The sequence below is a fragment of the Papaver somniferum genome, unplaced genomic scaffold (genome assembly GCF_003573695.1).
Source record: "Papaver somniferum cultivar HN1 unplaced genomic scaffold, ASM357369v1 unplaced-scaffold_107, whole genome shotgun sequence".
Taxonomy (NCBI): Eukaryota; Viridiplantae; Streptophyta; class Magnoliopsida; order Ranunculales; family Papaveraceae; genus Papaver; species Papaver somniferum.
Genome location: NW_020619603.1, coordinates 6,097,789 through 6,119,395, shown reverse-complemented (window position 1 = coordinate 6,119,395; position 21,607 = coordinate 6,097,789). Strand labels below are relative to the sequence as shown.

Sequence of the window (21,607 nt, the reverse complement as noted above, 5' to 3'; positions counted from 1 at the left end):
ATGGTGACTTCAGGAACATTCATTTTACAAGAAGAGGTTTATGTTTTTCCTTCTGAGCATGAACCATCTTTTGTGTCATAAGTACTTGGTATATTGGATTGCTTTGAGAATCCTTGAATAGAGAGTTTACCCAAGCGATGTTCAATTTCCAAGGCATCTCTTCTGAGACTAGATTCAAGAGACGTACAGGATGACTGAACATCAGAATTTCCTTTGGATTTGCAATCTCTTATTACACCAAGAAGAACATCGACATGATGTTTTAACCGATTAAATCTATCAGCTTGGATTCTAGCAAGATGTAGAATCAATTGACTCTCTTTAGATGATTCCCGTTCAATTGAAGGGTTATCTGAAGAACACATGTCTGTGTTAGTCTGTCTCGTCGGTGTATAAGGTTTATCTATGTACAAGATAGTAGAACCCTTCTTTTTAGAATTCTACGAGATAGAACTCTTATTTCTGGTAACGCGTTTATCAGAGATAGTACTCTTCTCCATAGAGTCAGATCACTATAAACACATACTTGTGAGGTCTTGTACGTTTTTTCCTGCTCTTATACCAATTGAAAAGGTGGGGTCTAACAAAACCACCCAATATTTCGATTAGCAATCTCTATGGACTAACTCCGAAACACTTACTAGAGAATAAACTAGACAATCATACTCAATCTAGATAAAAGCATCTCAAGGAGTTAATATCCCTCTCTTGTTTTGATTCACTCAAGCTAATAGAAATCAGCGAGTCTATAATCAAACACAAGGAATAACTTGGACGGTACCAAAGACCAATGTCCAAGGATCAATCAATATCAATGAACAACCAAAGGTCGGATTTCCAATTGATTGATTCAAACGCACAACCTGTATTATTTTGATTATATAAACAAATATAATGTGGAAATAGAAATAACACAGGCACCAGAATTTTGTTAAAGAGGAAACCGCAAATGCAGAAAAACAACGGGACCTAGTCCAGATTGAATACACACTGTATTAAGCCGCTACAGATACTAGCCTACTCCAACCTAACTTCGGACTGGACTATAGTTAAACCCCAATCAGTCTCCAACTGATCCAAGGTACAGTCATACTCCATACGCCTCTGATCCCAGCAGGATACTGCGCACTTGATTCCCTTAGATGATCTCACCCACAACTAAGAGTTGCTACGACCCAAAATCGCAGGCTTTAATAATAAACAAATCTGTCTCACACAGACAAGTCTATCAAATGATCAATCTGTCTCCCACAGACAAACCCTAAAAGTTTGTGTTCCATCTTTTGATAATAATCAAGGTGAACAGGAACCAATTGATAAACCGGTCTTATATTCCCGAAGAACATCCTAGATTAATCAATCATCTCACAACAATGTTAATCGTATGGTAGCGAAAAAGATGTTGCGGAATCACAAATAATGAGACGAAGGTGTTTGTGATTACTTTTATATCCTTCCTATCAGAGAAATCAAACGATCTCAAGCCAATCAATATGATTGTAGTGTTACGATAGAAGATGCAAGATCAGATCACACAACTACGATAAAAGTAGTATCAGTCTGGCTTCATAATCCCAATGAAGTCTTTAAGTAGTTAACCTGGTTTTAGAAGAAGAAAACCAAAGGTTAAAGGAGAACCAACACTAGCACGCAAACTAGTATCACACGTAAGGTTTGGGGAATAGTTTTGCAGAGTTGCTAGATGACCCCTTATATAGCCTTTAAAATCATGGTTTTGCCTTAGCTACAAAGCAATCAATATCCACCGTAAGATGAAAACCTGATTTAAATTCAAGCTAATATTTCTAAACCGTTAGATCGAAAACTTAGCTTGTTATACACAAATGATTGTACGCTTCTAGGTTTGTTAACCGCACCCAAACGTGTACATTGTTGGTTCAACAATAGTTTACCAAAAGGTTAACCATCTTAGCGTTTCATACCTACCATGTTCTTCTTCACCATAACTAGTTCAAATGACTCAAATGAACTAGTTAAGAAAATTGTTCAATTGCAAGGAAATCTTATCTAACTACACAAAACACAATTGAAGAAAAATGATTTGATTCACTCGAATCGGTTCATGAACTTTCATAGCCACGGTTTGAAAAAACATTCCTTAGTCTTTTAAGATTAAGTTCAGAAATCATCTTTAGATATATACCCTTCTCAAGTTCGCGGACTTAAGGCACCGGATACAGTTTACAAACTCTAGCAGAAATTCTCAGGTTTGAGAACTTCGCCGGTTCGCGGATTGGGTTCGTGGACTTGGCTCACCCAAGTAGTTTGTCAACTCCAACATAAATTCTCGGGTTTGAGAACTTCGGAAGTTCTCGGACTTGGCACTTGCCATACTTCCAGTTCTCTTGATAAACAAAGTTCGAAAACTTCGGTTCAAGGAATCCATTGGTTATGTAATCTAAACTCTCATTCCAATCATTGAAACAGTCTTAGAGGACGTTATATAGTTGTTACACTATTTCTCGTCAAATAAATTTTCAAAGTGAATGAAACATATCATGACTTTCGTCACTAGGTAAAGATAAACTTGGTCTAAGCGAAAAGCCAACCAACACATATTTCGAGATATAGATAGGCGAGGTATACTCGGCTCGAAATACCAAATGTGCATAATCTAGTCTATATATATATATCATACGACTTTTTTCTCAAAGAGTAGGAGATATAATAGATAGACTTTTGAGTGACAGATAAGTTCAAGTCTCCGCACACCTTTTTGTCGAGAAGTTCCACCGGTTCCTTGAGTAGTCCTTCTGCTTGTATGATGAATCGCCATGAAGTCCTTGAGCTCAACTACACTTACTATCCTAGTCCGAGACTTAGCTATAAGAGACTAGAAATCAAGACTTATAGTTCTGATCACTAACATTGATAAACATGATTGAGATAACAACGCATGCGAGTTCGACCGAGCAGTACTCCAACACTCTGGTATGGGGTTTCGACGAGAACGACAACCCTCGCACTAGTCCTCTCCCCGAGCATGCCCATCTCGCGGAGTACGACCCAGGTCGTCTTCGCTGGCGACATCTAGTATGGGGTTGCCTCTGATTCACATTGTTCCTTATCGTCCCTGTTCCTGCTTCAGTATCATCTTCGTTAGGCCTGTCAATGGATACCGATTATCCGAAGTCCGATACCGATAATCCGTTAGCCATTACTGCTACCATCCTACATAGCGGTAAACGGATATTCGATACCGATAAGCTAACAGATAATCCCTTCTTAACGTAACGGTAGTGGAACCGTGTATTTCCGTTAGGTTTAGTTCCGTTATCCAGAGATGTCACGTGTAAATTCTTATACCTAGGGTGTATTCGTCGAATGAATCTCATTCTTCACTTCAGTTTTATCGACACAACAAAGAGAAAAAGAGAGAAAACTATGGCTGAATCAATCATCATCTTCTCTGCCTTAGAAATCATCGTCTTCTCTATAGAAATCATGTATGATTACTAATTAGAAACTAGGGTTTTCTTCTTCAATTTCCTTTGAGTTTAATTTCAATCTTCAAAACTCAATTTTCAATTTAGGGTTTCTGAAATTAGGGTTCATAATTTCATATTTGTGAAATTAATCATGTCCCAAAGCGAAAGAGGAGCATCAAACCATGTTGGTTCTTCACAAAATCTCTCATTTTCAGTTGCATCACATTTACCTGCTGCCGTTGCATCAAACCAAGTTCAAGGTTCTGGAATTAATGTAACTGATGATAACGGAAAAATATCCGTTATCCGGTAAGTCCAACGTAACGGTAACGTTTTTAAATTTCCTATTTCCGATGTAAATTAACGGATAACAAATATCCGCAAACTTTTAATGGCAATGGAAGCGGCAGAGCCTATATACGTTACGTTAGCATCCATTGACAGGCCTAAGCTTCCTCCTCCTAGTATGTTGAAGGATCGCTCCAAGAAACCGGTTCAAAAACAGGTTCGTACCTCGTGGCCTTTCTCTTGGTCGTAATTTTTGCCAGTTCCTGATTTTCCATTTCTCAGGAGAGTGAGCCTCAAGCAACAACGGGTCCTTCTAGGAATTTAAGAAAACGTCCCCGTTCTGGAGATCCTTATGCCATTTCCCAGGTATCCCCTTCTTTCTTAATCTTGGTTTTTCTTCTTCTCGCGTTTCCTATTAACCTCATGTTCTTCAAGACGATCCTCCCACATCTCAGGTCCCACAACGTCGCCATCATAGCTTGGATGTAGACGACTTGTCCCAAGTCCATCCTTTTCTACCTCAACCCGATCCTCCTCGTCACCAGAAATCTAGCTCATCTAGTGAGACTATCCCTTCGCGAACTTTCTCTTTGGATGACCCTACTTCGTCTAAAGGCGGTCAGCCTGTTAAGAAGTGGAGGAACCTGATCTTCTTCCTAACATGAAATTTTTAAGGGAGATTTTCGTTACAACTCGCAAAGCTCCCTCCTTAAGATCTAAGGCCACTGAATCTTTGGTCTCTCTCTGCTCTGATGATCTTTTGGTTGAAGATCAATCTTTTATTTTGAACGCTTCCTTGAATCTCTCTCTGCAGCAACATTCTGCCATAATGGGTTTGGTGATCCTCGACCTGAATCTGGCATTTGTGTTTTTCCTCCTGTAATACTTTGTGGGATTTTAAAGTAGGTTTTTCATTTTTTAGGAACAACATCGCAGTATAGATCATCTCGTGGAACTTCGAGAGACTCGGGATTTGATGAGAAATTCAAGTGCTCGTATCCTCGACCTAGAGAAGGAGCTTGCAGAAGAGAGGAAAACCTCGTCTGAACTTCGCAGTGAGTTTCCCTTCCTTTATCATTTTGGTACTGTCTTTCTCTCGATGATAACTTATATCTTTGACTCCTTCGTTCCTTAGGTCATGAGCAAGAGCTTAAGGACCAGGTCTCTCTTTTATCCCAGGAGAAGAAAGACCTTTCCAAAAGGGTTTCCATTCTTCAAGAGGATGTTCAATATTTTTCCCGAGGATCTTGATAAGATGATGAAGGATGCCACCCTGATTGCCAAGCGTATTCGCAGAAATGCTCAAGACGAGAAGTCAGGCTTTTTAATGAGTTCTGTGATTCTCAAGGTATTCCTCGCATTTCTCTGGATCTTGAAGAGTTTTCTGATGAAGAGCCTGATCCCTCCGCCAAGGAACCACTTCCTACTGTTAATGAACTGTCCTCTTCTGACGAGGATCGTAAATATGGTGACGACGAAAATGCAGAAACCGACGAGAATCATGAAGACGATGATGACGAAGATTCAGGATCCGACGAGGATCATGAAGACGGTGATTAAAGATGCATGACCCCCTTTTGATTTTAAATTTTTTTAATGTAGTAACTTTCTATCTTTACTTTAGATGGACGTTCCCATTCTTCCGAATGTTGATCATTTTGTAAATCATGTATTTGCCTTTATCTCATTCCTTTACCTATACGATGTTCACCTTCTTTTAGTAAATATGTGCTTGCCTTTGCCTCGTGCATTTGTATTTGTCTTTATGTCGTACCTTCACCTTTGCAATATTGACCTTTGTATCAAGTATATACTTTTGCTTGACACTGAGTCATGTGAGTATAATGCAAAATAAGAACATCAAATATAAAAAGTATATACTTGCCTCTTGTTCTTTTTGGGCATTAGTTGATCAAGACAGTGTCACACAAGTCAAATTTCATTCTCACCTTGTTTGATTAGCCTTTATTGCTTACTATTTTGAATTCCTTGAGGATTATTATGAACAAATTTGTGTTTTCCTTGTGGTTCTACGAGGTCTTATTGTGCCTCCTAGTTAAGGTCTTATTATGCCTCATCCTTTTTGAAGGATCTTAATTCGACGAAGTATCATGCGCTCATTACCCTTGCAGGTAATAATCCATATACCTCGCCTTAACATTTGTTTTTTCTCCGCATATCGCGAAAAAACGACAGGTCTACACACTCCCATGAATGTTAGTCCCATGACGTTGTCGTCTTTGTTGGTCACATAGCTCCCTAATCTGAGGGTGCCATCCCTTTATATTCCTCCTGATTTCCCTTTCAAGGAGGTTAACCCTAACATGCATGTTGGTCTCCTCCCATCCAGTTATTACGAAAGTCAGTTTTTTTTCGTGACTTCTTATCGCCTTCGCCGATATGGCTTGGGGTTAGGAAGTCACACCCTAAGTGAGGTTTCTATGGGATCGAGTGCATCGTAGCCAAGACTTTCCATACAGACATGGTCGGTAACTCTCCAGACGTCCCAGGAAACCGCATCTCAACAGAATACGTCGGAGCCTTGGTCATATTTCTGCACTCCTTACCGAAGGCCATCATAAAAGGGACCCTCGGAGGATAGGTATTATCATTGCCCCTATCTTTCTGTATGAGAGTTATTCAAGAAATGCCTTAGGTCTTGCCTCTTGCACTTTTATGCGAACTAGGGTGCATGCCGTGGATTCTTAGCCTTTCTAGGAGAAGGTTTTAAGTTTCCCTAGAAACTGCTTATTTCGTGAATCTTATTTGCCTCCTAATGCGAGGTCTTATCTTTCTCTGGTGATCTCGTGGTATTTCGAAGATTTTGCTCATATTTAAGTTGATCACTGAGGAGATATTTTATTAATAAAGTCCACTCACCTACATAGTATTTCTTTTCAGCATTTCAACTTACATTCACGGGTAATATTTTTACATATACACGGGATTCCAAGGATGATCTAGCTTTCGATCTTGTCTTTCGACCTCGCCATATATTATCTTTCCTTTCTCGTCGGTATCCTTCCCTTCGCAATCCGCAAACTCGTACGCCCCATTGCCAACTACCCTTTTCACGATGTAAGGGCCTTCCCATGTAGGTTCTAGCCTTCCTCCTGATCCATTTTGGTATGGGGGAATTTCTCGCAGCACAAGCTCTCCTGGCACAAAACTTCGCGGCTTTACCCTTTTGTTGTATTCTCTTGACAACCTTTGATGGTAATTGGTCATATGATGTAGTGCAATTTCTCTATTTTCCTCAAGGTTGTCTAATTTTGCTAGAATCGGGTCCGAGTTTAGCCTTTTCTCCCATGCTTCTCTTCTTGTTGTTGGAAGGATGACTTCGGCGGGCAACACTGCTTCAGCTCCATACGTCAAACAAAAGGGCGACATTCCCGTTGCATCTCGCCTGGTGGTTCTATACGACCATAGTACGTTCGGGATCTTCTCACACCATCCCTTATAATGACCTTCCATCTTTTTATTCAATGTGGTTGCTATTGTCTTATTTGTAGCCTCCGCCTGCCCGTTTCTATGCGGGTATAACAGAGTCGACTTCCCAGACTGAATCTTAAAGGCTTTAAATAACATTCTCACATTTTCCCCTTCGAATTGCTTCCCATTATCTGAAACGATCAAGACTGGTATGCTGAATCTACAAACAATGTGCTCAAGAATAAAGTCGTACACATAACCATCCCGTGTGTGCTGCTGGGCTTTGGCTTCGAGCCATTTTGTGAAATAATTTGTTGCTACTATCAGATATCTTCGTTGCTTAGTCCCAGTTACGAATGGTCCCACGATATCTATTCCCAACATGGCGAACGGCCACACACTCAACACAGAGTTTAAACTCGTGGATGGTGCGTGTATTCTCTTCCCGAATCTTTTACATGCTTCACACCTTGTAGCAATATCCTTTGCGTCTTTGTGCATGTATGGCTGATAGACGCATTTATGTGTCTAATATGTCTTTATTGTATGTATTGTTAGTGCTCAATTTTGTATTTATTGTGTTCTTTTATGTCTTTGTATGAATTTTTAGAGAAATAAGCCCTTGCGGCGAAATGGGCTCAAAAAGCAGTGTTTTACACCCTAGAGAAATGTATCGTAGGCACCCTAGAAATGCACCGGAAGCATCCCAGAAATGTCTCGGAGGAACCCATAAAAATTACTATTTCCACCCAAAAATTACTTTTTCCACCCAATTGCTATTCGCACCCAAGCTCTGGTTAAGGGGCATCCATCTTCTCTTTAAATTCAAAAACAGCTTTTTGGCGGGAAAAATATATTCAAAACTGGCAGATTTGTGATCGAGAAAATTAAGGTGTTTTAGTGCGATTCAATCGCTGAAATTTGGTGGGAAGTTGTGATATGGGATAGGGAACACATTGTGGGCATCGGATTCGATCGGAATTGGCTGGAAATCCTGGTTTGAGTCACGAGCTCAAAACAGAGCAACGTGTCCTGTAACACGAGTTTGATTGTGTGTTTGCCATGCATGTAGTGTTTTGGAGGAGTTCGATGACTTCGGAGTCGTGGGGAAGGTTAACTAGAGCGTGCAGGATCAAAGTTATGGTCGGATATTTTTGTTCTAAAACACTACAAATACAAGGCTAAAGAGTTTAGAAGAGTTGGAGAGTCTTTGGGAGAGTTTAGGAGCCGAGAAGAATCGAAAGAAAGTCACGCAGGAGAAAAGCTTGCTGCTGGTGCAAGGAAGAACACGAAGAACATAATACCCTCAGAGACAGTCGTTGATTAGTGTCGCTTAATTACGAAAATACTCTATTCCTTTCCACGACTTCGGAACAACAACACCTCTATTGTATCGTTCTTTTCGAACGCTCTATATGTGTCGCAAACACTGTTGTAAGCCGTTTTCTCCATTTTCTCTTGATTGTAAACAACTTTTGAGTATCAATGAATCAATTTGAGAGGTTTTTCATCATGAGTAGCTAAACCCAATCCCAGGGGTGACGGAGGAAGCCATTCTTCCAAAAGTTATGTGGTAAAATTTATTTAAATTTATTTATGCAACTCTTTTATGATTAATTGCACCGAATAAAAATGGAGTAAATGGTTTTTATTAATCAATTTTTTTTTCTCTTGATGGAGTATGCTTAGTAAATTGCTTTTGATACTTCATGATCGCGATTAACAGTGGATGTCTTCAAAATCTAATTTAGGCAATGATTAGAATCACAATTTCCTTTGATTGGAGTTATATTGTCTAGAATTGCATTATAAGAATTGTTATTGAATCACATAAATTTTGGTGAATGGTGGAATCCTGATCCCCGGTACAAATTCTCTCCCATATTTTGTTAATATTGTGCATATAAAATTATTTATTTATTTTTATTAAGTCTAAACAAAAATTATCCTTCAGAAATCCGAGAGTTTGAACCTTCACTACTACAACCCGAGAAAAAACATAAATCATTTTGGCGCCGCCAACGCGGATTTGTGTTTAGGTAGAATTTTTAGGTTTTTATTATTTATTTATTTTTATTATTCCATTTGTTCTTTTTACGTCTCTTTGGTATGTCTTTGTATTACAGCTTCGAAGTTGGATACTAAAGACCTTGGAATCAAAGCTTAAAGCTAGAAGGAAAAAAAAAGCAAAAAAAAAAAAAAAAAAAAAAAAAGAAAAAAAAAGAAAAAAAAAAAAGAGAATTATTTTTTTAAGAGACTTTCCATTTTTTTTGTAATTATTATTATTATTATTTTTTTTTTTTCTTTGGACTGGACAATCGGGACATTATTTTTATTTATTTTTTTAAACCCTGCGGAAGGGTACCTTTAAATACAAATTGTTTGCAGGGAAGGACGGCGATTACTATATCGTCTCGTCCCCTCGGGTTCGTACATGACATAGGAGTCATGGCCCGAGTCGACTTCAACGGTTCATCCCCCGTATGGTACGGGAGGTAAGTCCATTGATTGAGGACGAATCTCCTGTAAGCGAATCTCCTGTAAGCGAGTTACTGTATTACTTAAGGTGATTCATTGATTGAGGACGAATTTGGACTGTTTTTAAATTCCTAGTAAAGGGCAAGGCCTGGCCAATACAAGATAAGGGTTCGGATTTCATCACCGCTCCCTTCTTGCCCGCCTTAGGAAAACGAAACCTAACGCGAACCCAAGCTTAAAACTTGACTAGAACGAGACCGATAGGGTAACGCGCTTATTAGGAAAAATTTTCGAAGGATATTGGTTACTTTCTTAAGCACACCTTGAAGTTCATAATGGTTTCTGTGAGTTGAATACGTGACTGCGCCGCCTTGTGATAGCGGTGAGGCCTTGGATATCAAAGCTCCACTGATCTTCCCTCGCCTCAATTCAACTTACTTTGACTCGGATTGATTCCATAGAGGTTTGCTTAAATTGTAACGAATTCCCCTTCGAGAGATAGAAGCAACTCTAGAAACAATCTAAGTGGAGCCATCATGCTTGTTGTTTGCTAGATTTTATAGGTTTGATTTGGTCGAGTCAGCCTTGTTTGTGGTTGTGTAGAATTCCCTTGCAATTAAGAATGTCGAACTGGTATGATAGAAGCCAATACAATGAGTATCGACCTGAATTTGAATATGGACATCATCAATTTTATGACCATGGTGGGAATAGTAGTTGGGAACGCCAACCTTTTCAAGGTTATGGTTCATACCATGGTGAGCCCAATTACTATCCATACACGAATTGGTCTTACGAGCAAGAAAATCAGGAATATTATAGTACTAGTCATGCGTTTTTGGAAAATTACTTAAAAACTAGTCCTGATTATGACATTTCTAAACCTGTTCAATCTCCAGAAGAAACCTACCAACAAATTCGAAGGGAGTATGAACGTGCAGTTAGTTCAAGAAAAGAGAGTACACAAAGGTCTAAGATATTCAATGAGACTTGTGAACGTATAAGTGTTACGCTCAGTGAAATTCAAGCACGTTTAGAGGCAGAAAATGAAAAGTTAGCTAATGCTGCTCGAAATAATCTAAATTTCCAAAATAGTGTTTCCAATTCTACCCTTGATATCAATAGTGAATATTTGCCCAATCTAGAGGACGGGGTTAGAATAAAAGACACTACTTATTTAGATAAGGTTCAATCATATTTGTACTATTATGATGATGAGGATAGTAGTAATGAAGAATCTGAAATATGTAGGCATAGTGATCAGGAATCTATTAATCCAATTGAGCTTTATAACGATTATATTATTTCTAGTTCAAATCCAAATAATTTTTATGATTATTCACCTATTCAAAAGGACGAGGATTTGATTAGGGATACCACCGTTTTAGACGATGTAGTTTTTCCTTTTGATTACGAAGCCGATAGTGGTTTAGAGGAACGGGTTCATTTCGAAAATACTGTTTTAGAGTCTAGCGACTTATAAACAATAGTCTTGGAAGAAGAAGATAGACCCGTAGATATGAGTAAAGATGCACTACCTGATAATAACTTAGAAGAATCTCTTTAATATTTTAAGGACTCTGAAGATACAGAAATTCAAGAAATAATTAGAGGTCTATCTAGAGACACTGAAAACTCTAAGTTTGGGGGTGATTATCACTTCCCTAATGCCTTACCTTTAACTCTCGGAAAGTCCCCACACTTAGGACTTGATATCTGTGCCTCGACCATTTTACAATATTACCTTCATACTCGTTTTCCCGAGCCTAATGATGTCCATGAAGGAGTTCAGTCGTTAGAAATCCATCCTCTGGTTGATGTGGTTAGCCCAGGCAATAATACCAAGATTGACTTTGTTTCCCCACCAAAAACTTTTCTACCAATTGTGGGAACATATAAATTTCAGATGTGTCAATTATTAAGTTTTGAGACTAAACCTAATTACTTTAGGAGATTAGGGTCGACACATCTGTTTAAGAAAGACCACCACTCTCTTTGTGGTCAGCTGTGTAAGTCAAATCTGATTGACTTTAAGGATCCCCAGTTATTCAGGTTGTTATTATTTTTAATTGAGTTTTTCCAGACTTTTAAACCTGAACTGTTGGATCTTAGATATGAGGAAGTGCATCCAATGAAAATATTCTATCAAGATCCTTTCATAGAACCTGAACATGAACCACAATGGGACATAGGTATCTTAATCAGGAAACTAGATAAGGGTATGCAGTACATGTTCATTTTCTTGTCTTGTTGCGGATTCCTTTTACTTGTGATAGCTCTATTTGGTTTCGATAACCCACAAATATTTCGGCTATTGCTATACGATTCGAGGTGATTAAACCTTTCTTAGTCTGGCTGAAGACTATAAACTTAGCACTTCTTGGGAGGTAACCCAATCTCATGCAACCCAGTAATATCCTTCCTTCACTCTTTTGCTTCAAATAGTAACTGTCTCTCCTTGTTCATGCTTTTAATTTCATCTTTAGAACATTGAGGACAATGTTAATTTTAAGTTTGGGGGTATGGGAGAAACTTTTTAGTTGCAATAAATAAACTCTAGAGCCTAGAAATTTACGCCTATTAAGGATAGCACTAACCAATCTAAGTGGATGGAAACATTTTTGTTTTAGGAGTTGAGGAACCAATCTGACTAGATGGAAACATCTATAGAGTCTATTCATAAAAGCACAGTGCTCAGGTGTTAGAATTAACATGATAGTTTCGCCATATTTCGTCGAGTCCTTTTCACTTTCTATTTTTAGTTTTCTTTTATTTCAAGTGATTTGGTGGGGCACACAATTCAAGTTGTTACCTTTGTTAGGGTGAAATAGAGTGACTGAGTTACCTTTTCAAAAAAAAAAAAAAAAAAAAATTAGACCAGACCAGTAGACCAATCGGAATAAATACTAACACTTGGATAACAATATGTGTGTGTTCTCCCTGTCTTCGTCGCCTAAACAAGCGTGGAATGCAGGATCCACGGGAATCACCATATAATCTGCTGACAAGAAACATGCGCTTCGGTCCACAAGGTCCAATAATGTTGTTAGTTCTTAAATAAATGTGTGTTTAATAAAGTCGACCACTGGTACCCTTGTATATGCCAGTTGTGTTGACCTAGAGTTAGGATTATTAACCACTGGTTCCCTTGTATATGCCAGTATGTTAATATTATTCATACCGGTATCTCAGTCATTTAGGTTAGGTTCATCTTGGCAGAGGCCTTCAGACATATATGAGAAACACCGTTCGCTTTTCAACCATCTACATTTTTCTTTTTCCATCTTCTTGATCTTTTCATGTGATTAGTATGACTCCGATTATGATGTCCATCGTGAAAATATCTTAGTAGATCTCTGTCACTTATATGAATTGTAGTATGCTTGAGTGCAAACTCGTGTACAACAATTGGAATTTCGCATCAGGGTTCTTCCTCTTAGAGTCAATAATTGTATGCCAACCAAGGAGGTTCTTTAGTGCTTTCCAAGGTTTTGCGTAGATATCTAGGGTATGGAGTAAATTTTTTGTGGGTACACCTCTGGTAAACCCTCCGGAGACAACACTCCGCCACTAGGGCCACCTAGGGGTTCAAATGATTTTCCTTTCTAGAATAAATTTGCTCGAGGACTAGCAAATAATAAGTTTGGGGGTGTTGATAGACGCATTTATGTGTCTAATATGTCTCTATTGTATGTATTGTTAGTGCTCAATTTTGTATTTATTGTGTTCTTTTATGTCTTTGTATGAATTTTTAGAGAAATAAGCCCTTGCGACGAAATGGGCTCAAAAAGCAGTGTTTTACACCCCAGATAAATGTATCGTAGGCACCCCAGAAATGCACCGGAAGTAACCCAGAAATGTCCCGGAGGAACCCATAAAAATTACTATTTCCACCCAAAAATTACTTTTTCCACCCAATTTCTATTCGCACCCAAGCTCTGGTTAAGGGGCATCCATCTTCTCTTTATATTCAAAAACAGCTTTTTGGCGGGAAAAATATATTCAAAACTCGCAGATTTGTGATCGAGAAAATTAAGGTGTTTTAGTGTGATTCAATCGCTGAAATTTGGTGGGAAGTTGTGATATGGGATAGGGAACACATTGTGGGCATCAGATTCGATCGGAATTGGTTGGAAATCCTGGTTTGAGTCACGAGCTCAAAACAGAGCAACGTGTCCTGTAACACGAGTTTGATTGTGTGTTTGCCATGCATGGAGTGTTTTGTAGGAGTTCGATGACTTCGGAGGCGTGGGGAAGGTTAACTAGAGCGTGCAGGGTCAAAGTTTACGTGTGTAGAAGCCAAAAATGGAAATTATTGTTAAATATGGGCAGCGAGCAATGACGGGATTAATGGGAGATTATACGGTGTTATGGTCGGATATTTTTGTTCTAAAACACTATAAATACAAGGCTAAAGAGTTTAGAAGAGTTGGAGAGTCTTTGGGAGAGTTTAGGAGCCGAGAAGAATCGAAAGAAAGTCACGCAGGAGAAAAGCTTGTTGCTGGTGCAAGGAAGAACACGAAGAACATAATACCCTCAGGGACAGTCGTTGATTAGTGTCGCTTAATTACGACAATACTCAATTCCTTTCCCGATTTCGGAACAACAACACTTCTGTTATATCGTTCTTTTTGAACGCTCTATATGTGTCGCAAACACTGTTGTAAACCGTTTTTCTCCATTTTCTCTTGATTGCAAACAACTTTTGAGTACCAATGAATCAATTTGAGAGGTTTTTCATCATGAGTAGCTAAACCCAATCCCAGGGGTGACGGAGGAAGCCATTCTTCCAAAAGTTATGTGGTAAAATTTATTTAAATTTATTTATGGAACTCTTTTATGATTAATTGCACCGAATAAAAATGGAGTAAATGATTTTTATTAATCAGTTGTGTTTTCTCTTGATGGAGTATGCTTAGTAAATTGCTTTTTATACTTCATGCTCGCGATTAACAGTGGATTTTTTCAAAATCTAATTTAGGCAATGATTAGAATCACAATTTCCTTTGATTGGAGGTATACTGTCTAGAATTGCATAATAAAAATTGTTATTGAATCACATAAATTTTGGTGATTGGTGGAATCCTGATCCCCGGTAAAAATTCTCTCCCATATTTTGTTAATATTGTGCATATAAAATTATTTATTTATTTTTATTAAGTCTAAAAAAAATTATCCTTCACAAATCCGAGAGTTTGAACCTTCACTACTACAACCCCAGAAAAAACATAAATCAATGGCCAAAAGTATCCTTGTGTTCTAGTTTTGAGAGCTAGCGACCTGGTTCGGCTATGGTTACCAGCGTCTCCATAGTGAAGTGATTTCATGATTTATATCCCTTCTTTCTGCGACAAGCATCTCATCAATGGTCCCGAATATGATCTTCTATACAGGATTCCTTCTCGTACCTCGTAATTCGTGGACTTACTTTTGATTTTATTTGCCTCCTGCCTATCTCACGGGAGATCTCCTTTCATTTAATAGTTATAGATGGGAGCTCGCCAATCATCATTGTTTATTCCCATATCTCTTTCTTCCACCATCATTACTTTGGACTCCCTTTCCTCCCTGCTTACTGAGGGTTGCATTAACCGCTCAATCATGATATGCCCGATTTTTGGATCTTCAGTCATTGAGGCTATAAAAGAAAGTGCATCCGCGTGTCTGTTATTGTCTCGGCCTATGTTTCTCAAAATAATGATCCTTATCTTTATTGAATATTCTTTCACGATTTGTTGATACCTTTGCATCACCGGATCAACGACATTTTCCTTCGATCAAGCGAACCACAAGCTGCGAGTCACTAGTAATTCGCACTTCATCTAAGCCCATTTTTATCGCAATCCTTAAAGCTTGTATCACTGCTTCATACTCAGTCTCATTATTTGTTGCCTTATATTCTAGCCGAAAGCAGAACACTATCTTGATCCCCGTGGGCGAAGTGAATACTATCCCTATTTCTCCTCCGCAACTGTTTAAGGATCCCTCGACGAATATCTCCCACCTCCTGGGATGATTCTCTTGTAATAAGTCCTTTGGGTCTGGCCGACTGTCATCTACATCCATCATTTCCTCTATGCTCTCATCTTCTTCCGAAGGAAATTCTGCGAGAAACTTTGCGATTTTGTGTGAATTCTTTGAAGTCTTTACTTCATACTTTAGTCCAAAATGGTTAATCTAGGTATTCCGTCTTTCTACTCTTCCAACTTTCTTCGAATTTTTTAAGACTGATTCTATAGGGATTCTCGTAAGGACTTTTAACTTGTGAGTTTGGAAATAAATCCATAACTTTTGTGATGCGTAAAACAATGCTAGTATTAATTTTTCAATCTTCGGGTAATTTCTTTCCGCAAAGTTGAAGGTTTTGCTAATGTAAAAGATTGGCTTTTTCACCCCCTCGTCACTTCGAAGTAAGACTGCACTAAGAGCATTTGGCCTCGCTGCGAGACAAATCAACAGCTCCTCCCCGGGTTCTGGTTTTTGTAGGATTGATAATTTAATAAGGTGCTCCTTTATGCCTTTCAACGCCTCCTCACACTCTTGTGTCCAGACAAAGTTTGCTCCTTTCTTCAAGATGTCAAAGAAGTGTTTAAACTTGTCCGAGGACCGCGAGATAAATCTTCCCAAAGCTGCCAACTTCCCATTTAATTTCTGCACTTCCTTTATAGTTGCGGGTGAGGGCATCTTTAGTATAGCCTGTACTTTTTCCGGACCCACCTCTATGCCTTTGCGAGAGATTTTTTGGCCCAAGAACTTCGCCGAATCTACCCCAAAGATGCATTTTGCTGGATTTACCTTCATTTTATACTTCCTCATTTGTTCGAAGATCTCCCTCAAGTATTCCACATGGTCCCCTGAATCCTTCGTCTTGACCAACATATCATCTACATAAACTTCCAACTTCGTGTGCACCTATTTTGCGAATACTTTCTCCACCATCCGTTGGTATGTCGCCCCTGCGTTTTTCAACCCAAATGGCATCCTGGTGTAACAGTAAAACCCTCTAGGAGAGAAGAAAGTCGTGTGTTCTTGGTCTTCTTCAGCCAATGGCACTTGATTATATCCACAGTATCCATCCAAGGATGACAACCTTTTGTACCCAGATGCCGACTCTACCATCTGAGGGATGTTTGGTAAAGGAAAACTATCTTTGGGGAACGCGGTGTTCAAGTCACTAAAATCAATGCATATTCTTATACCATTGTTTTTCTTGGGCACGATCACCATGTTGGAAATCCAATATAGATACTTCGTCGGCCTTATGATTCCTGCATCCATCATCATTTGGAGTTCCTTATCGATTTGCCCATGATAAGCCGTCACGATCTTCCTTATTCGTTGTCTGATTGGATTGATTGTTGGATCCAGCTTCAATCTATAACAGCCACTTGTGAATCAATTCCTGGCATTTCCTCCATGCTCCACGAAAATATTTCACCATATTCTTTCAGCAATTCAACTAGCCTTTCTTCTTCTTCTCCTTCCATTTTTGTCCCAATTTTTAGGATCTTGGGTTCGTCGTCATTCTCCACGTTTACATCCTTTCTTGGCTCCACTGCGGTAAAGTTTAAGACCGGTTCTCCTAGCGGAGTTTGCTCCTTCATAGGTTTCGCAAGCTCTCCCTCTTCTTCGGGTATTTTGCTGGGTATCGCCCATCCTTCTTTATCTCTTGCCATATATACCCTTATCTCGTCCTCCTTTTTTAACTCGAGCATTTTCTTTTTCCGTTCCTTTTTCATTTTCAATCTTCCCTCGTAATTCTCAACGTCCTTCTCGCCACATTCTTCTGCATCTTCTCTTTCACCGATCCCACTGGGCATGGGGAACCACAACAATTGATGGTAAGTTGAAGCGACTCCTTTTATTCCATGGATCCATGGTGTGCCCATGATAGCGTTATAGGGTGATTCTACGTCTACCACGCAAACGGTAACCATCGTCTCTAATTCCCCTGCATTGATCTTCACACATATCTCGCCTTTTCGTTTCGTCGCCACCCCATTGAACCCGTATAGAGTATATGGTGAAGGCATCATGTCAGAATCCTCGTACCCCAAAATTTTAAACGTGTGATAAAAGAGGACATCTACCGAGCTCCCCATGTTTACTAAGATATTGTCCACAGCCCATGCTCTCCTTTCACTTCGTGGGCTTTCTTCTTCTAGCGAGTGCTTACAGAGGGTAAAGGTGATGACCAATGAGTCCATATGTTGAATTTGTCCTTCTGGTGCATCTCGTGTTGAAAATGATATGTCTCTTTTCTGCCATTCTTCTATCGGTTCTTTCTTTTCCACTGGTAACATTTCATTCCCTTCATTGTCTACCTTGTATATCGTTGAAAGCACATTATCCTGGAAGTTGAGAATATCTTCCCTTGAATGTACTACAAAATTGCTGCCAAACGACTTCTTTTCCTCATCTGCTTTGACTTGGCGTTTCTTCACCAAGTCTCCATAATGCCGCGGTGGTGGTGGTAATTCCTGGTCCTCTACATAATGTGCGAGCTTCCCCTGTTCAATGAAGCGAAGTATGATCTTCCTGACACTTCTGTAATTGTTTGTATGGTTCCCGTGGAAGCATTTATATCTACAGAACTCATGCCTCTTATTCCTAGGAGCTGGTTCTCTTCCCAAATTGGGTGGCGCCTGTATTTCCTCAGTCAGTATCACCTCCTCCCATATCCTTTCCACGGTTGTGTTAAGTTTCAGAAGTTCTAGCTCCGCCCATGCGTTTACCCCTTGCTTTTCTGGCTTCATGTTCTTCCCCAGGTATCCTTTGGCCTCATCACTTCGAGGCTTTCGATCATATCGCAAGCACTTGTCCTTCTTTTGGTCATCTCGCCTCAGCTCTCTTCCTGGCGTTGTCTTCATCCCTGCTTGAATCATCGCGGTCAACATGACCTTCTCCTCCATCCGTTTCATCCTATCTTGCCTTTGTGAATTCCCCATATGAATTCTCAATATTCGCAACTCCTGTATGATTTCGTGGTCCATGATTCCTCTCATTGATTCTTCAATGTCTCTTTCTCGCCCTTCGCGTCTGCTTTCATCCTTCCGCCTCCTTCCTTCTTCGTATCTAAGCTTAAGATTTTCTTCCCTCGCCTCCACTAGCATCTTCCTTAGGTCTCTTTCGCGGCCATATCCTTCCAGCAACCTTCTTCTTTGCATTCCTCATTCGTCCTCTTCCTTGTAATCTTCATAAGGACTTTCCTTCCGATATAGGATCCTTTTCCGCGACGAAGATGTCATCGTTTCCGAATTAGCGTCCTCTTTTTGCGAGAATTCAACCTCCATTTAGCTGCCACGTTCATTTTCTTCTTGACTCGCCTGATTTCCTCGCCTTGCCGTCCCCGCTTGCCTTTCCGTCCGGTTCTCTATTCGACGGAATGTATTACTCGATTCTTTCGATATCATTCCCTTATCACCACCGTCCTTCTCCTCCTCTTCTCGCTTCGTTTTTGCTTCCGTAATAGCCCCGGTTTTTTCGATCTGGACAGGTTCTGTTATGGATTTATCTTCCTTGCTCGGTTCGCCTTTTCGTTGCCTCCTAACTTTTCGTATTTCCTTTGCTACAAATGCCTCTCCTATTTCTCCTTCCTTCCGAGCCTCCAACCGCTTGCTTCTTGTCACCCCCGTTAGGGTCTTCATCTGTCTTGCCTTTCCTGTCATCGTCCAAACCTTGTCGAGTCTGATCTTCCGTCTGCCGCCTCACCAACTTTCTTTTCCGGATCTTAGATCTCAAGTATAAATAAGCCACCAAATCTATGGAACTTTCTTGCACAAAATAACTCGCCTATGTTTCAAGCTATTTCGATCTCACAGTGGTTTTGCTTTCCCTCAAACTCTTAGACGAGGATGAATTCCCCGATCCAAGTCCTTGTTTCTGGTCGCCAAAATGTAACTACTGGAAATCCAGTAGTACATCCAAAAGGAAAGTAACCAAGATCTAAGACATGTTTTACAATATGCACCCTAAAATCTTATTGATGATTCATACAAAGTAATGAAAATACAAGTTCTTGAACACAAGGAAACCATAATCTCACCTTATAGGCTAAGCTCTCCTACCCTTACAAAATTCGATCCATTTTACATTTCCCAAGGACCTCTATTTATAGACCATCTAACCCTAATGGAGCACAGATGATTGTATCTCGTCACGTTCTCGCGGAGACGCTTCACACTTCGCTCAGACCATTTTCCATAAAGTTTTTCTCCTTATTTCGCTATCTTCAAATGGGCTTGTCGAGACACCTGTCTCTTTTCTTGCCCAATAATTCATCTACTTCGTGGATTTTCTTTTCGGCCAAGTTAGCTTACTTCGTCCATATCTACTTCGTGGCTGATTCCTTGTGGGGTAATCCATTGATCCTTTGTAATCCATATTTTCCTATGAGGTTACTTCGTCATGAGTTACCATCTCGCACGTAGTTTATATCTCGTCAAATAAGTCAATTATGGTGATTCTGACTTGATTTGACAAGTCACTGACGAAGATTTTCGGGTCATGGTACAAGAACTTTTCGGCAGGATTGTCGCATCTTCCCTATGTCCACATGGTGGTCTGTATTTTGGTATCCACAGGCAGGACTAAGGCAATCAAATGTGTCAGTTCAAAGAGAGTATTCTACGAAGAATTTGAGCGTTAATAACCCATGTTATGTGGGTAAAATACCCGATGGCCACGTGTTGACATCCCAAGGGATAAATATATGATGAGATGATGAGGTTGGAGCACCAAATCATTCGATGAGAGAAGGATTTGTCTCAGTCGAGGTAACTGCACAAGCGCCACATGAATGAGGTGTGTATGTAAGGTCTAATCTGCTCAGACGGTCAAGTCTAAAAAGAAAGACCGTATTTAATGAAGGATAAGAATATGACTTGGGTAGTTGGGCATCGTGACAGAAGACTCGGACGATATATACTATGACCCAGAAGCGATGGAGTACGAGGTTCTCCACAGAAGGGCAACACGATCCAAGGGAGATCAAGACAACTCGAAGGGAGGACCAAGTATGCCATCGCGAGGGACGGTATAGAACGAGTCAGAGGGAGCCAGGATGATGGATGACAGCTCACCCATCTCGGACGATCAAGGGACTACGAGTTCTTTCTATCTATAAATACCAGTCCATGTACCAGGAGGTGGACAACTTAGGTAATCTTAGATGGGTTTTCTACAGAGAATTCCTGAGAAAGACTTAGATAGAGAGAAAGTGAGAAATCTAGAAGAGATGTGTAACACTTTCAAGGGTATAATCAATAAGAAAACATTTTCTTCTCCGTGGACGTAGGTCTTCATGGCCGAACCACGTTATATGCTTGTGTTAATCTTTACGTTTCATGCTATTTAAATCTTGTTCATGATGAATCTTGTATGTTTAAGTAGCTTTTAGTCTTTAATCTTACTTGGGTGTAGTAGTCAAAAAATATGCAGCTACATTTTGGCGCTAGAAACAGGGAGGTATGAAGATATAATCTACCTCCCTAACAACATCTCTATATTTCTTTCATAATATCTGTAAGAGAAGTGTTTTCACACTACAAAGTAGATATCCGTTGTGATGAATGAGTAGAGCTCGGACTCAAAAATTATCTTCACGATCTAAGAATTCTAGGAGAACCTCAAGATCAAGAGATCTACGTTTTTTCACTAATTTTATTTAAGATTTCTTGTTATTTTCAAGATTTTCAAAGTTTTCCTCAAGTAGCTCAGGAGAGTTGTAGATCGGAGTAAATATGGAATTCTAAATACTTCGGTGCTCAAACGATCTCCTCCATGAAAAATCTAGGAAGAGATGCTAGTCAGTAGACTACATAAGGAGTCAATCACCTTATGAGAGTTGAAAAAGACAAACTTTTCTTGATGTTCATCATCAAACTCGCCATAATCTCGGAATCTCCTTCTTAAGAATTTGAATTTAAGTCAAGGGGAGGAATTAATGAGTATATAATCAG

At 39.6% G+C, this 21,607-nt stretch overlaps 1 protein-coding gene across 1 annotated transcript; it reads left to right on the top strand.

Annotated features, from left to right (window-relative positions):
• Positions 1-3,846: 3,846 nt before the first annotated feature.
• On the top strand, positions 3,847-5,297 carry LOC113327954 (glutamic acid-rich protein-like). The gene is made up of 4 exons (XM_026575060.1): positions 3,847-3,954; positions 4,020-4,103; positions 4,660-4,792; positions 5,086-5,297. The coding sequence occupies exons 1-4, from the start codon at positions 3,847-3,849 to the stop codon at positions 5,295-5,297; spliced, it is 537 nt and encodes a 178-aa protein (XP_026430845.1).
• The last annotated feature ends 16,310 nt before the right edge of the window (positions 5,298-21,607 follow it).